Source organism: Physella acuta, unplaced genomic scaffold (genome assembly GCF_028476545.2).
Source record: "Physella acuta isolate Inbredline_101_S28 unplaced genomic scaffold, ASM2847654v3 ptg001642l, whole genome shotgun sequence".
In the NCBI taxonomy this organism is placed as follows: Eukaryota; Metazoa; Mollusca; class Gastropoda; family Physidae; genus Physella; species Physella acuta.
In genome coordinates, this window is record NW_026733156.1 from 70,559 (window position 1) to 88,991 (window position 18,433).

Here is an 18,433-nt window from a genome sequence, read left to right on the forward strand (position 1 = left end):
TTTACATATATAGAAACTTGTGAACGAAATTTTAGCCGCTTCTACCGATTCAATTTACTTTTACCATTGGATGTCTAATTATTTTTTTACATCAATAAAAGTTCGCTAATACAATACTGATTGAGTCGCGCTTTTAAACACAAAATTTAGTGCCTTGTCTTAGCGTACAGGGTTTTTAGTTCTGCGGTTTTTTAATTGGAAAAAGTAAAATGCTCCCATAGATGTCCACTGAGAATGACACACCAGAGGTGATATGTGAAAAAAATAAATAACGTAATTTCTATTAAAACGTGATTATTTAAAAAATCTAATTTAGGAGCCATCAATTTTGTGATTGATCTATTACAACAGACATTTTTTATAGTGCGTTAACGGCGTCTGAGAGTTATTCCTATGAAAATGTGTTATGACGATTTCTAACCGACTGACACACTACCTGGAGTTATCTTTTACATTACATTTTTTTTTATTGTTTTACATGCTTTTATTTTTATTTTTCATTCATTTCCTCAGGTGACTGAACTTTCGAAAGGTCTCTTAGACAGGAGCTAAGTACATAGTCAGAGGCTAAATACTTGGTCAGTGGCTAAATAATTGGTCAGAGGCTAAATACGTGTTTAGAGGCTAGGCACAAATTCTGGAAGAGATATTAACCCTGAGCAATGATGGGCAAAGTTTTACATGGAAGAATGTTCTAGAATAGCTTGATTCTATTTGTGGAGTACGACCAGTGTAACGAAAAAGGAAGTTATTTACAAAGAAACATTTCAACGGATCTAAAACATTCTCGTTCTGGTGTCTTTTTCATACACAACCCAAACACATTTAGTACTGTTATATGATGAAACTATACGTCTAACATCTAAATGACAAGACTATACGTGTGACATCCAAATGACATCACTTTACGTATGCCGTCTAAATGACAAGACTATACGTATGACGTCCAATTGACATCACTTTACGTATGACGTCTAAATGACAAGACTACGTATGATGTCCAAATGACAAGACTATACGTATGACGTCTAAATGACATCACTATACGTATGACATCTAAATGACAAGACTATACGTATAACGTCTAAATGTCCATCGTGCAAATAACAAACGTACCAGTAGCGACGTCCAAATGCCAGGCATACCATATCTCTGACGTCAAAATGTCGAGATTACAATATCTGTGACGTCCTAATGACGAGCCTTGCCCTTGTGTACGTCATCATCCTGTGGGAGCTGTCCCTGACGCCGCTGACCACTGTCCGAGGGCTGGACATCCAGGCTGAGGGTGCCAGCTTCCCTGACGCCGCCTACCAGAAGTGGACCGCCGCCTACAGCGCCACCCGCATGGCCAAGAAGCAGGTCAAGATCACGTACAAGACCACCGGAAGTGGAGGCGCTGTGGCCGCCATCACGACACGACCCGACCAGGTGGATTTTGTCGGATCAGACAATGTCCTGTCTGACGCGGATAAAAAAAAGTTCCCGGATCTGGTCATTTTTCCTCTAATCGCGGGGTGAGTTGGTCATTTCTTTCCTTTGATATCTTTGTAAAGAGTCATTTCCTTTCATAACTGGTGAGGCATTTCTGTCCTTTAATGGCTTTGTAAATGAGTCATTTCTTTCCTTTGATATCTGTGTAAAGAGTCATTTCTTTCCTTTGATATCTTTGTAAAGAGTCATTTCTTTCCTTAGATGTCTTTGTAAAGAGTCATTTCTTTCCTTTGATATCTTTGTAAAGAGTCATTTCCTTTCATAACTGGTGAGGCATTTCTGTCCTTTAATGGCTTTGTAAATGAGTCATTTCTTTCCTTTGATATCTGTGTAAAGAGTCATTTCTTTCCTTTGATATCTTTGTAAAGAGTCATTTCTTTCCTTAGATGTCTTTGTAAAGAGTCATTTCTTTCCTTTGATATCTTTGTAAAGAGTCATTTCTTACCTTTGATATCTTTGTAAAGAGTCATTTCCTTTCATAACTGGTGAGGCATTTCTGTCCTTTAATGGCTTGGTAAATGAGTCATTTCTTTCCTTTGATATCTTTGAAAAGAGTCATTTCTTTCCTTTGATATCTTTGTAAAGAGTCATTTCTTTCCTTTGATATCTTTGTAAAGAGTCATTTCTTTCCTTTCATAACTGATGAGACATTTCTATCCTCTAATGGCTGTGTAAATGAGTAATTTCTTTTTTTTTTCCATTCATAACTGGAAAAGTGAGTCATTTCTTCCCTCTTATACCTCAGACAGTGAATTATTTCTTTTCTCTTGTAGCTGGTTATTTTCACAAACATTAGTTTTAATTTATCATTTTGGAAGTTTGTAATTAATCTAGTATGGACATTGTTTTGTATGCCAGTCGAATGCTACACTAGTTATTTAATGTGTTGTTATTTAACTTGCCTATACAAACCCCTTTGTTGAAAAAGAAATATCGTTGAGTCGAATATTTAAGTTAACAATGGATAACTAGGTTAGAGAAATTATTGTAATCGAGCAAAAAATTTAAAAAAGTAATCGCGATTTTTACAGGTCTCGTCGTATTAACCCACATTGAGTGGGAAAAACATAGTTTTTTTATTTTGTCTGTATGTTTGTTTGTATGTCTGTCTGTATGTCTGTCTATGAGATAAATTGAATACTGTTTCAATTATGTTGACGAAATTTCTTATAAAAGTATTATATCCAGTTTGTTGTTCTTATAAGCTTTTGAGCTATTTCCGGTAATCGGATGTGGTACTCAATCTAATTTCGGTTTGATCAATAGCCTCTAACTTAAAGACCTTTTACGAAAGGTGGTCGAGATTTCATAAATAACTTATAATTTGTATGCGCATAAAAAAACACACACTTTTGAACGATTTTCGTTAACCGGAAGTGGTAATTATCAGTAAAATATTTTATACTTAGATTACTTTTAATTTTTAGTGACCTCCGATATCCAGAAGTGTAATTTACTTTATTTCCGGTTTCTAAAATATGGATAAGTTTCAGATGGTTAGGAAAAAAAATAATTTTTAGGTATAAGATCTTATGCACTGATTCTATGAAGTTTTGATTGATTTCCGTTTACAAAAAGATTAACTTTAATAAGCTATTTCCGTTTTCTAAAAAATAAAAAAATAAAATTTCATAATTTTAATATATCATACAATTTCTAAACAGCAAATTCAAAGAGCTTTTTGTAATAGATTGAAATAATTGTGAGGTCAAGGGAACTCACTCTTCTGTATTAGTTATATTTATAATATTGTTATCTTGAGTGATGTCCCTTGTGTACTTCCTTCCGTCCTCTCTGTGTGTTTCCATCGTGATGTAGTTAGACCCATTAAATGTATTATATACAACCACAGGCTTCTGTCGTCAATCTATTATAACTGGCGACGAAGGATAAACATCTACTAGAAAGAGCACCTACTTACGCAAAAAAGAGGTTTGCTAGAGCTTATTAGCTAATTATTTCTAGAATTATGGCGCTGTATGGCCAAATAAAAGAATTTGATGTGAATGATGAAATCATTCAAGATTACCTAGAGAGGTTAAGCTTTTACCTAGAAGCAAACAACGTGACGATAGAAGCCAAAAAGAGAGCTGTTTTGTTAACAGTCATAGGGCCTCAACAATTTAGGCTACTAAAAGACTTATGCACACCAGCTAGTCTAACTACCAAGAGCTTTAACGAGCTGAGCAAATTGCTAACAGACCACCATGCGCCTACCCCATCAAAGTTTTTATGTCGAGCTAGATTTGACAGTAGGACTCGTCAACCAAACGAGTCAATATCAGAATATGTTGCTGCTTTACGTCATGTAAGTGAATTTTGTGAATTCGGCGATACGCTGTCTGACAGACTATGTGAAAAGTTTGTGACAGGTGTAAACAGCCCTGATATTCAAAGAAAGTTGCTGCTCGAGTCAGATCTAACGTTAGAAAAAGCAATACAACTTGCAACTTCATTCCAGCAGTCATCCGATGCGGCGAAATCTCTAACGCCTTCAGAGATCCATGCAGTAAACAGCAGGTTAGTCAATAAACACCAACCCCATCAGAGCATTTCAACTTATGCTAAACAGCCTGCTCGTTCAAATCCTAGATCTAAATCTAGTAATAATTATCAAAAATGTCATCGATGCAAAGGTCCCCATGCATCTCATCGGTGCAAGTTCAAGTTAGCAACTTGTTATAAGTGCGGTAAGCAAGGTCACATTGCCAAGGCCTGCTTTGCAAAGTCTTCGTCTGTTGCTAAATCTAGCCAGTCAAGACAGTACCGCAACCAAAAGCAGCACTATGTTAACTCTCACCAAGACTACCTAACCCAACCAATGAACCACTCTACCTGTGAAAATTCTCAAACTGATTCGCAGCCGGATTTCAGCCTGTTCTCTGTGAAATCAATGAGTCATGCTCCCATCAATGTACAAGTTAATATCAACGGTAAGAGCATCAGCTTCCAACTTGACACTGGAGCATCTCTAACAGTCATAACAAAGAAAGATTTTGACGCTGTCACAGGAGGATCAGTGTCTCTACAGCCGTGTCACAAGTGTCTAACAACATACACTGGTGACAATGTTCCGGTAATAGGAGAGTGTATGGTTCATGTAAGTTATAATGGTCAAAGTGTTAAACTTCCTCTTCTTGTGGTTGAAGGAAATGGACCGCCATTACTAGGTAGGAACTGGTTAAGTGATCTTAAGTTAAATTGGGAGAGTATTTGTTCATTGAAGAATGTAAAAGAATCTAGTCTTACTTCACTAGATAAAGTTATATCTGAAAATAAATGTGTTTTTGGTAACTCTGGATTACTAAATGATAGAACAGTGAAGTTAAGCATTAAAGATACAAATCCAAGATACTGCAAAGCTAGAGTTCCACCTTATGCAATGAGGAATAAAATTGAAAATGAGCTAAGTAGATTGGAATCTAATGGCATTATAAAGAAGGTAGACTATTCCGATTGGGCAACGCCCATTGTGCCAGTGTTAAAGAAGGATGGTTCTATAAGAATTTGTGGAGATTATAAAACTACACTGAATAAGCAAATAGAGCTAAATAGGTACACTATACCTAACATTGAGGAAATTTCTTTGAATTTGGCAGGAGGAGACAAATTCACTGAATTAGACTTTAGTCATGCTTACACTCAACTAGAACTGCATCCAGATTCAAAAGTCTATACGACAATAAACACACATAAAGGACTCTACCAATATGAAAGACTATGTTTTGGCATATCATCTAGCCCTGGAATTTTCCAAGCTGTCATGGACAGTATTTTTAAGGATATTCCAAATGTTTGTGTGTACTTTGACAATGTGTACATAACTGGTAAGAATGACACTGAACATCTTAAAACACTTGATAAAGTCTTGAAAATTGTTGGTGAAAAAGGTTTAAAGATAAACAAAGATAAATGTCAATTCATGCTGACAGAAATTAGTTTTCTTGGTTATATATTAAGCAAGCAAGGCATCAGACCTCAACCTGAGAAAACTAAAGCCATTAAAGAAGCACCCAAACCTGAAAATACCCAACAACTAAGAGTTTTTTTGGGCTTGATAAATTACTATGCAAAGTTCATAGGAAATCTGTCTGGTAAACTATCACCACTGTACAAGCTGCTACAGAAAAATGCAACTTGGCACTGGGGTAAACAACAAGAAGCTGCTTTTAATACAGCAAAAGAGGCTTTGTCTGCTGACACCTTACTAACTCACTATGACCCAGGGAAAAGACTTATATTAACATGTGATGCTTCACCAGATGGTGTAGGAGCAGTCTTGTCCCACATGGATGAGAAGGGTGACAGACCCATTGCTTTTGCCAGTAGATCTTTGAACCAGGCTGAGAAAAATTATTCTCAGTTAGATAGGGAAGGCTTAGGCATCATTTTTGGTGTTAAGAAATTTCATAAGTTTCTGTTTGGTAGGAAGTTCACCATCTTTACAGATCATAAACCATTGCTAGGTTTATTTGGAGAAAACAAAACCCTACCTGAGCATGCCTCACCAAGAATTCAAAGATGGGCTATCACACTAACTGCATACAATTATGAATTGAAATACAAACCTGGATCTGAGAATAGTGCAGATAGTCTTAGTAGATTACCTTTAAAAAACCAAAGCCTGAGCTATGTACCAGAAGATGTATTTGTTCTCTTCACTATCATGGATAACTCCAATATAAATGTGAATGATATTAAGAGAGAAACACAAAAAGATGAGTGCTTAATAAAAGTATATGAGTACTGTAAGAATGGTTGGCCTGAAGAGTCAGTGAATGAGGACTTAAAGCCATATAAAATAAGAAAAACAGAGTTAAGTCTAGAAGATGGATGTATACTATGGGGGTCAAGAGTAATTATCCCCAAAATGTTACAAAAAGAAGTTTTAAGAACTTTACATGATACTCATCTTGGTTCTTCCAAAATGAAGAGTCTAGCAAGATCATGGTTCTGGTGGCCACATATGGATGCTGATATTGAAAAATATGTAAAACTTTGTTCAAGCTGTGCACAACATTCAAATCAACCAGCTACAGCACCTTTGCAAAACTGGGACTGGCCAATTGAACCATGGAAACGTATACATATAGATTTCGCAGGACCTTTCATGAACAAAATGTTCTTAATTGTTATTGATTCACATTCTAAATGGTTAGAAGTTAAAATCATGAACACAATCACTGCAAATGATACCATTATAGAACTTAAGGAAATATTTTCAACTCATGGATTACCAGATCAAATTGTTTCAGATAATGGGCCTAGTTTCACAGCTCATGAGTTTAAACTGTTTTGTGTGGCAAATGGTATTGAGCATATAACCACATCCCCCTATCATCCTGCTGGGAATGGTTTGGCTGAAAGAGCGGTAGGCATATTCAAAACCGCTATGGTAAAAATGAATACCGGTAACAAGTTTTCTCTTAGAGAAAGAGTAAACAGGTTCTTAACCAAATACCGCACAACTCCTCATATAACAACAGGTGTTGCACCATGTGAATTGCTATGTGGTAGGAAAATTAAAACTCATCTTGACCTACTGCATCCAACTGTTCAAAGGTCTGTTTCCCAACATCAACATACACAAAAAGTAAATCATGACAAATCATCCATTGAAAGAGAATTTGCAGTTAATGATAATGTGTATCTAAGAAATTATGGGAGAAAGGAAAAATGGATACCAGGTCAAATTGTTCAATGTACAGGACCTGTGTCTTATAAAATAAAAACAAATGATGGACTTATTGTCCGTAGACATGCAGACCAGTTAAAAATAACTTGTGCAGATAATAAGTGTGAATCTGTCAATCCCACCAAGTCTGATCAGTTCACACCAACTCAGTTTGTTCCACAACCAAGTTCTGTTGATATGAGTGAACCAAGTTGTCTGGAGTCAGAAAATGTAAATTCTGGAGTTAATGATTTAAATCCTAGACCTCCTGAGATAGAGAATCCAGATGGTCAGAATCTTGAGTCACCAAATCAGAAGCCACTGAGAAGGTCAAGCAGGACAATCAAAGTCCCAAATAAGTTAGACCTATGATTCTAAAGGTCAAAAGGACTTTGACATTATTGTTTTGTATTTTGATTATGTTGTGGCATATTGTGCATTGTTTGTAAGGATGTAATCTACCATAGTGTTCATGTTACAATATAATTGGTGATTTTAGGATACTATCAATTGTTCTATTGAGAGATGTGTTATTGTGTTCTAAGGGTAAAGGGATGTAATAGATTGAAATAATTGTGAGGTCAAGGGAACTCACTCTTCTGTATTAGTTATATTTATAATATTGTTATCTTGAGTGATGTCCCTTGTGTACTTCCTTCCGTCCTCTCTGTGTGTTTCCATCGTGATGTAGTTAGACCCATTAAATGTATTATATACAACCACAGGCTTCTGTCGTCAATCTATTATACTTTTCTTTTAGGGGTCTTCCATAAATGACGTCACGCTTTTTTTGACGATTTTTACCTCCTCCCTCCCCTCCGTCACATGTCGTCACAAAAAGCCAGACCCCAACCCCCTAAAATGACGTCACACCTCAACCTACAACCCTTCTCAAAATTGCAGTTGAATTTTTTTAAAACATCGATATTTTTCCAAAATCTTTTCAAAACTATTACAATTTATTAAACAGTTATCTAAAACGCGAAATAACGTCTAAAATTCGTTTTCTAACATTGCTTTTTTATAATGCAAAAATGTGACGTCGCAACATCTGAACCCCCCCCCCTCCCCATCATCACACATCGTCACAAAATTAAGGACCCCCCCTCCCCCCTACGAGTGTGACGTCATTTATGGATGACCCCTTATGTGGTTTTTAGCAATACGATCTGTTTCATTAGAAACTTGAATATTTCTTTACTCCTTTCATGCTGGAAGTGCCGTATCAACTCCTACTGTTGTCTACGAAAATACGGGAAAGTTCAGGGGAGATCACTCCCGCTTTATTAATGTTTGTTAGCTATTAGGCAACAAGAACATAATGGCCTCAACCATATTTGCTAAAAAGATTATTATTTTTGGAATAAATGAATCTTTTTTGTTCTATTCGTTTTCTGAATAGCCTTAAAAATTTGCATAGTATTAACATTTTTACACAATATTAAAATTAAATCTGAAAGGCTAGGAATTTCAAACATTAGTTTCAAATTTTTGTTAAGTTTTGAACATTTTGAGTCTAATGACAAGCTTTTTTTGGCTGAACACATTTGACATTGAAATTTTTTATTGCCTACTTAAAAGCACCTTGCTCGACTTTCCGGTAAATTATTTCATGCGTCTCTGTTGAAAGGGTTACTTTTATGTTGAGTGCTTTTCTGTGAAAGATAAATCGATATTTCTGCGAGCATTTACATGAATTCCCTAACATTTTTAAAATAATTTTGTTTGCATGTTAGTAACGAAGTAACGACGTAAAGACAATTGTTTTTAAATTTGTTATAACTTTGGTTAACTACTTATAATACTAATAACCAAACAAAAATCGAACTGGTACAAAAATTATTTTAAAATTCAAGTATTGTTACCTTGTGTAATTTTAACACAGCAAAAAAATATTTTAAAAATTTCAAACTCCTTACCCACGGTCTAACCCGTTTGATGCCATTAGCACCCCCCTCCCCCTACCAGACACACACCAACCAGAGTTTCTTCCAGACATCCCTTCGGGGGTGGGGGGGGGATTTATACAAAAAAATATACTTTTACAAGTGTCCGCCCCCTGCCCCGACGGAAAATTTGGTCCGCCCCACCCTCATCTAAAATCGAAATTTCCCCCCCCCCCCGAGAAAAAATCTGAAAGAAATACTGACGTCAGCTACCCCTTCTAAATTAGCAGAGTTATCTTAGTGCTTGTCACCATCATCAACATTTGATATCAGCCACAACACTATTGGGATTTATATTGTATCAAACACCTAGTGGGGGGTGGGGGTATTTGGTGAGGGGATGTTTGGTTAAGGGAGGGTGGGGGGGCGCTGTGGGTTATTTGGTGGAGTGGTTGGGGAGGGGCGTGTGGGGGAGTATGGCACAGTGGGGTGTTTGGAGGGGGAGGGTTTAGTGAGTGAGTTTGTTGGAAAGATTTGGGTGGGGGGGGGGGGGGTAGTGCATAGTTAGTGACGGGGGGGGGGGGGGGTTAGTGCATAATTAGTGACGGGGGGGGGGGGTTGTTGACCGGTGGGGATGTGTTTTACTGGCGACCTATCAAAACACCAATGTCCATTTCACAGGCTGGCTCACGCTCACGTGATATCAGTCTAGGTTGTTGTAGGTTTAAGGTACTAAGTTGATACAGGTTGTTGTAGGTTTAAGGTACTAAGTTGATACAGGTTGTTGTAGGTTTAAGGTACTAAGTTGATACAGGTTGTTGTAGGTTTAAAGCACTAAGTTGATACAGGTTGTTGTAGGTTTAAGGTACTAAGTTGATACAGGTTGTTGTAGGTTTAAGGTACTAAGTTGATACAGGTTGTTGTAGGTTTAAGGTACTAAGTTGATACAGGTTGTTGTAGGTTTAAGGTACTAAGTTGATACAGGTTGTTGTAGGTTTAAGGTACTAAGTTGATACAGGTTGTTGTAGGTTTAAGGTACTAAGTTGATACAGGTTGTTGTAGGTTTAAGGTACTAAGTTGATACAGGTTGTTGTAGGTTTAAGGTACTAAGTTGATACAGGTTGTTGTAGGTTTAAGGTACTAAGTTGATACAGGTTGTTGTAGGTTTAAGGTACTAAGTTGATACAGGTTGTTGTAGGTTTAACGTACTAAGTTGATACTGGTTGTTGTAGGTTTAAGGTACTAAGTTGATACAGGTTGTTGTAGGTTTAACGTACTAAGTTGATACTGGTTGTTGTAGGTTTAAGGTACTAAGTTGATACAGGTTGTTGTAGGTTTAAGGTACTAAGTTGATACAGGTTGTTGTAGGTTTAAAGTACTAAGTTGATACAGGTTGTTGTAGGTTTAAAGTACTAAGTTGATACAGGTTGTTGTAGGTTTAAAGTACTAAGTTGATACAGGTTGTTGTAGGTTTAAAGTACTAAGTTGATACAGGTTGTTGTAGGTTTAAGGTTCTAAGTTGATACAGGTTGTTGTAGGTTTAAAGCACTAAGTTGATACAGGTTGTTGTAGGTTTAAAGCACTAAGTTGATACAGGTTGTTGTAGGTTTAAAGCACTAAGTTGATACAGGTTGTTGTAGGTTTAAAGCACTAAGTTGATACAGGTTGTTGTAGGTTTAAAGCACTAAGTTGATACAGATTGTTGTAGGTTTAAAGCACTAAGTTGATAGAGGTTGTTGTAGGTTTAAAGCACTAAGTTGATACAGGTTGTTGTAGGTTTAAAGCACTAAGTTGATACAGGTTGTTGTAGGTTTAAGATACTAAGTTGATACAGGTTGTTGTAGATTTAAAGTACTAAGTTGATACAGATTTTTGTAAGTTTAAGGTACTAAGCTGATGTAGGCTTAAAGTACTAAGTTGATACAGATTGTTGTAGGTTTAAGGTACTCAATTAATGAAGGTTGTTGTAAGTTTAAGGTAGGCCCTACTAATTTGATGTAGGTTTAAGGTACTAAGTTGATACAGGTTGTTGTAGGTTTAAGGTACTAAGTTGATACCGATTGTTGTAGGTTTAGGGTACTAAGTTGATACAGATTTTTGTAAGTTTAAGGTACTAAGTTGTTGTAGGTTTAAGGTACTAAGTTGATACAGGTTTAAGGTACTAAGTTGAAACAGGTTGTTGTAGGTTTAAGGTACTAAGTTGTTGTAGGTTTAAGGTACTAAGTTGATACAGGTTTAAGTTACTAAGTTGATACAGGTTTAAGGTACTAAGTTCATACAAGTTGTTGTAGGTTTAAGGTGCTAAGCTGATACAGGTTGTTGTAGGTTTAAGGTACTAAGTTGATACAGGTTGTTGTAGGTTTAAGGTACTAAGTTGATACAGGTTGTTGTAGGTTTAAGGTGCTAAGCTGATACAGGTTGTTGTAGGTTTAAGGTACTAAGTTGATACAGGTTGTTGTAGGTTTAGGGTACTAAGTTGATGTAGGTTTAAAGTACTAAGTTAATACAGGTTGTTGTAGGTTTAAGGTTCTAAGTTGATACAGGTTGTTGTAGGTTTAAGGTACAAAGCTGATACAGGTTGTTGTAGGTTTAAGGTACTAAGTTGATACAGGTTGTTGTAGGTTTAAGGTACTAAGTTGATACAGGTTGTTGTAGGTTTAAAGCACTAAGTTGATACAGGTTGTTGTAGGTTTAAGGTACTAAGTTGATACAGGTTGTTGTAGGTTTAAAGCACTAAGTTGATACAGATTGTTGTAGGTTTAAGGTACTAAGTTGATACAGGTTGTTGTAGGTTTAAGTTTCTAAGTTGTTACAGGTTGTTGTAGGTTTAAGGTTCTGAGTTGATACAGGTTGTTGTAGGTCTAAGGTACTAAGTTGATACAGGTTGTTGTAGGTTTAAGGTACTAAGCTTATACAGGTTTTTGTAGGTTTAAGGTACTAAGTTGATGTAGGTTGTTGTAGGTTTAAGGCACTAAGTTGATACAGGATGTAGGTTAAAGGTACTAAGTTGATACAGGATGTTGTAGGTTTAAGGTTCTAAGTTGATACAGGTTGTTGTAGGTTTAAGGTACTAAGCTGATGTAGGTTTTAGGTACTAAGTTGATACAGGTTGTTGTAGATTTAAGGCACTAAGTTGATACAGGTTGTTGTAGGTTTAAGGTACTAAGTTGATACAGGATGTTGTAGGTTTAAAACACTAAGATAATGTAGGTTGTTGTTGTCTTAAGATACGTGAAAATTCGATTTGTTTTGCTGGAATTGAATGCTCCCTCGATACTTCGAATATAAAAAAGTAAATGGACTGACACTTGTATTCATTTTTATGATTTTCGATTTGTTAAAAAATTAAGTTTAATGCTACCTAGAAGACGAACACGATAAAAACATTTCCTTTTTGGTCTTTAATGATACAAAATGAGACAAGTTCAAGATGAGCGAATTCCAGTAAGTATTTACTTTGTTGATCGATAAAAATTAGACAAAAAAAGCAAACTTTATGTAGTCACGTACAAGGAGTTGGGGCCACATACAAGACCTACTGGCCACATACAAGAGCCAGGCCACATAGAAGAGCCAAGACGACATACAAGACGACATATCTCTGGACATCCTGGCTCAGTGTCTCTGGACATCCTTGCCTAGCTCAGTGTCTCTGGACATCCTTGCCTAGCTCAGTGTCTCTGGACATCCTTGCCTAGCTCAGTGTCTCTGGACATCCTTGCCTAGCTCAGTGTCTCTGGACATCCTTGCTTTACTTTGTGACCTGAGCCACACCATAAGATATTTAACGCTAGACTCTATAAGCAGCTTCCACCGTTTTCCTGTATACATTATGAATGGTCCCCCTGCAGACTATAAAGTTGACGTATGACGAGTTACGCTTTTTGATCATCATTAATTCTCAGGGTTTATCAACTTTTTGTACTGAGTTAGACGCAGTAATGAGTTTTTCATTAATTTTTTTTTAAATTTTGTAATTTGAAAAAAAAAGCTAGATAATAGGTATTGATGATAATGTAGTATTTATGCTATAATCTCCAACCCAGTTTTAACTCGTCAATAATTAATGGATTTAATTGGACGATGCCAATGGTGATGGAGATTGTTGTGGATAATTAGTTGCCGATGATCACGTGCTAATAACTTAATGACCACGTGATGACCCGGTTCATTATAAACGAAGGACAAAACACAACAGACAAAATTTTAAAACTTGCGTCGTGTGAATTAACAAGCTGCGTCGTTATTTTAAAACCCGCGTCGTGTGAATTAACTAGCGCGACGTTATTTTAAAGCCTGCGTCGTGTGACGACACTTTAATTTAAAAACATTAATGCTCGGCCATCTGCATTTATGGCCAGTGTCCATTGGTCAACATTTAACCCGTGTCCATTGGTCAACATTTAACCTGTGTCCATTGGTCAACATTTGTCTTGTGTTCATTGGTCAACATTTAACCCGTGTCCATTGGTCAACATTTAACCTGTGTCCATTGGTCAACATTTAACCCGTGTCCATTGGTCAACATTTAACCTGTGTCCATTGGTCAACATTTAACCCGTGTCCATTGGTCAACATTTCACCTGTGTCCATTGGTCAACATTTAACCTGTGTCCATTGGTCAACATTTGTCTTGTGTTCATTGGTCAACATTTAACCCGTGTCCATTGGTCAACATTTAACCCGTGTCCATTGGTCAACATTTAACCCGTAACCATTGGTCAACATTTAACCCGTGTCCATTGGTCAACATTTAACCCGTGTCCATTGGTCAACATTTAACCTGTGTCCATTGGTCAACATTTAACCTGTGTCCATTGGTCAACATTTAACCTGTATCCATTGGTTAACATTTAACCCGTGTCCATTGGTCAACATTTGTCTTGTGTCCATTGGTCAACATTTAACCCGTGTCCATTGGTCAACATTTGACCCGTGTCCATTGGTCAACATTTAACCCGTGTCCATTTGTCAACATTTAACCCGTGTCCATTGGTCAACATTTAACCCGTGTCCATTGGTCAACATTTAACCCGTGTCCATTGGTCAACATTTAACCCATGTCCATTGGTCAACATTTAACCCGTGTCCATTGGTCAACATTTAACCTGTGTCCATTGGTCAACATTTAACCTGTGTCCATTGGTCAACATTTAACCTGTGTCCATTGGTCAACATTTGACCTGTATCCATTGGTCAACATTTAACCCGTGTCCATTGGTCAACATTTCACCTGTGTCCATTGGTCAACATTTAACCTGTGTCCATTGGTCAACATTTAACCCGTGTCCATTGGTCAACATTTCACCTGTGTCCATTGGTCAACATTTAACCTGTATCCATTGGTCAACATTTAACCCGTGTCCATTGGTCAACATTTGTCTTGTGTCCATTGGTCAACATCTAACCTGTGTCCATTGGTCAACATTTAACCCGTGTCCATTGGTCAACATTTAACCCGTGTCCATTGGTCAACATTTAACCCGTGTCCATTGGTCAACATTTCAACTGTGTCCATTTGGTTAACATTTAACCCGTGTCCATTGGTCAACATTTAACCCGTGTCTATTGGTCAACATTTCACCTGTGTCCATTGGTTAACATTTAACCTGTGTCCATTGGTCAAAATTTGACCCGTGTCCATTGGTCAACATTTAACCTGTGTCCATTGGTCAACATTTAACCCGTGTCCATTGGTCAACATTTAACCCGTGTCCATTGGTCAACATTTTTCTTGTGTCCATTGGTCAACATTTAACCCGTGTCCATTTGTCAACATTTAACCCGTGTCCATTGGTCAACATTTTTCTTGTGTCCACTGGTCAACATTTGTCTTGTGTCCATTGGTCAACATTTGACCCGTGTCCATTGGTCAACATTTAACCCGTGTCCATTGGTCAACATTTGACCCGTGTCCATTGGTCAACATTTAACCCGTGTCCATTGGTCAACATTTAACCCGTGTCCATTAGGTCAACATTTAACCCGTGTCCATTGGTCAACATTTGACCCGTGTCCATTGGTCAACATTTGTCTTGTGTCCATTGGTCAACATTTAACCCGTGTCCATTGGTCAACATTTAACCCGTGTCCATTGGTCAACATTTAACCCGTGTCCATTGGTCAACACTTGACCCGTATCCTATCCTGACAGATCAGCTTTGTTCACCGTATCCTGTACCTAACCAACCATATTGATTGAGTTTCACTCGTCCATTTCCCTATATTGTAAGGACTTGTGGATTTCTTTCAACCTGAATTCGTCAATCAAATCTTCAAACATGTTTAATGTACGCTTCAAACAGAGGTGTTTATCTGCTTTGAATGTAAATATCGATTTTTAAATAGTTTGACAACTTTTATTATTGGACAAGGTCACTGGTTGCAGTTGTACGTTGTATATATATATATATATATATATATATATATATATATATATATATATATATATATATATATATATATATATATATATATATATCACTTGTATTATACGGATATCATGCTTTAGGGGGTGGGGTAGGGGCGGCGGCGTTTTTTTGTTCTCTAATGTTACCTTTTGAACGAAATTTAAAGTGTTATTTATTTAGATCTATGTCGTCCACTAAAGGATTTGTATTATAGAATTCCCAAGTCCAAATTAGATTGGGGGGGGGGGGGGGTGTAGGGCGATTTGGGAAGAAGGGTCTCTCAATTCGTAGGTCCAAAAAAATAAAAACACGTCTACACTTTTAGCTTATACAACGTTAAATCTACACAGTGACACATCATAGGTAACACGTCAGGACATTGCACAGAGCGTTTGTTTTTGTGTACAGTACAATTACTTTGAAGTAGAAACAAACTTCTTTATTATGATGGTGAAATTTATATTTATTTTTAAAAGACAAAAACCAAATCAACAAATTAATTCAAGGTCGTTTCAGTTCGTCGGATTTTAGCACTAAAATCAATCACACGATCGTGTAATATCGATACCTGTAATTAGTACTCAGCAAATGTTTGTACAACTGCATCGATCTGTAAGATGCCATACAAACCATCATTAAGGTACTTGCTGTCTTTAAAATCTTTCCCCAGTCTACGAAGATGATTACTTTTGTCATTAGTAATTCTTTAAGTAGTCGTCTATTCTAATTACGGTAATTTCGTTCACATGCAGTAGCAGCTAATTGCCTTTTATTTTGTCCACTTTTATTTGTTATTGCCTTTAACAAGTAATTTACAGCTTTAGTTAACCTTGCCAAGTTCGTTTTAGTATTACAGTTTTCATTATTGGATTTTAAGGACTGTTACAGATTTACAATAGTAATACTTCTTTCTGGTATGTCTTTTCACACAATGAAGGTGGTTTACTTATGCATAACACAAAACGTCTAATTACAATTTTATTTTCAAACCTGAAAATGTAACACAAATAAAAATACTTAAGTTTTTAACATAACATTGCGCCAAATTATATTCCGATTAGTTGCTTTAAGTTAAGACGGTTTTTACGAAAAAAAAAAACAACCCGTTTTTAATGATAAATATCAGAGGCGTAGCGACCCTTCCCGGCGCCCGGGGACATACTTTCAATTTGGCGCCCCCCTCGGGAGCAAATTTTCGATTTGCACCCCCCCCTCGAACTTTTCATTTGCACCCCCCCTCAAACTTTCGATTTGCACCCCCCCCCCCTCGAACTTTTCATTTGCACCCCCCCCCCCTCAAACTTTCAATTTGGCGCCCCCCCTAAGGTCGGCGCCCGGGGACATATGTCGTCCCCCCCGCCCCCCCTCGCTACGCCTCTGATAAATATTATAAGTTTTAAATACTACATGTTCTTGTAGTATCCGTGATGAATGTTATATGATGATGATTTTTAAGTGAATAAATTGTATTTGCTATATGTTGTTATTGTGTTTTAACAGTGACTAGAATGAAATTTGTGATTGCTCTTGCATGTTGGTGGTACATCATACTTGTGTACCCCGTCACCTACTTGACTTGATGTTTTTGTCTCCAGCGGCCTTGTGATTGGTTACAACCTCCCCACCTGCTCTAAGGACAAAGGTCAAAGGCTAAACCTCACGCGCGAACACGTGGTGAGTTGAAACTGTTGCGGTCGTCGTCGTTTTTGTTGTTGTATAACTCTTGCTGTCGTTGATGCTTTAATGTAATGTACCTTAGGCGTTTTTATACGTTTACCTAAAACCTACAAGCATATAAATCTGTTGTGTCAGATATATTGATTGTTAATTCTTCTGTGATGGTTCCATACTTGCCGGTCTATCGTGGGCTACTTCACGTCTTTTTGATGCCGGTATTTTTGTGAACAATGACCTATGGTACCGTGACTCGTGTTTTGTTACATGATTCTATCGAGAGGGATTATATTGTGCGAAGGAAGGGTAGTGGGGTGGTGTAGAGACTTTAAGATTTAGTCATGGTCACGTAATACCGGCATGTGTGTGCATTTGTCCATGTTAGGGCGCCACCCCAAATATTTAAGTCCATGTTAGGGCGCCACCCCAAACATTTAAGTCCATGTTAGGGCGCCACCCCAAATGTTTAGTCCATGTTAGGGCGCCACCCCAAACATTTAAGTCCATGTTAGGGCGCCACCCCAAATATTTAAGTCCATGTTAGGGCGCCACCCCAAATATTTAAGTCCATGTTAGGGCGCCACCCCAAACATTTAAGTTTATTTTAGGGCGCCACCCCAAATATTTAAGTCCATGTAAGGGCGCCACCCCAAACATTTAAATCCATGTTAGGGCGCCACCCCAAATATTTAAGTCCATGTTAGGGCGCCACCCCAAACATTTAAGTTTATTTTAGGGCGCCACCCCAAATATTTAAGTCCATGTTAGGGCGCCACCCCAAATATTTAAGTCCATGTTAGGGCGCCACACCAAATATTTAAGTCCTTAATTTTTTTGCCCAAGTTAAATGTCTGGCCTTACGTTGATGGAACCAATATTGAGTTCAATATCGATCTGACTTATTGATTGATTCCATCCAGGTGGGGATCTACAACGGTACCTTTACGACCTGGTCTCACCCTTCTCTTCAGGTAAGCTCCCCTTGTTGTTTATCCTAGTGTTTGTTTTGTATGCAGCTATTTTAGTTTTAATTCGGGCACATTTTTACAGATACTTTTTATACAGATGTTTTTTTTTATTTGTTATTTAACTTTTTTAGGCAGATATTTTATTTTTATGCAGGTATTATAGATTTATATTTTTTTGAAGATATTTTCTTTTTAATGCGGATATTTTTTTTGTAGATATTTTAATTTTTATGCAGATTTAAAAACGAAATTCTGAAGATATTTTACTTTTTGTATTCAAATATTTTACTTTTTTTAAGCAGATATTTTATTGTTTTAGGCAGATAT

At 37.1% G+C, this 18,433-nt stretch overlaps 1 protein-coding gene across 1 annotated transcript in view; it reads left to right on the plus strand.

The window, feature by feature from the left end:
• The first annotated feature begins 1,194 nt into the window (after positions 1-1,194).
• The window catches only part of LOC131929517 (atrial natriuretic peptide receptor 2-like), a 52,906-nt gene continuing 35,667 nt past the window's right edge, over positions 1,195-18,433 (plus strand). The window contains exons 1-3 of the mRNA XM_059285763.1: positions 1,195-1,517; positions 17,060-17,138; positions 18,059-18,109. Coding sequence (XP_059141746.1) covers positions 1,195-1,517; positions 17,060-17,138; positions 18,059-18,109 — 453 coding nt within the window. The remainder of the gene's footprint in view (positions 1,518-17,059; positions 17,139-18,058; positions 18,110-18,433) is intronic.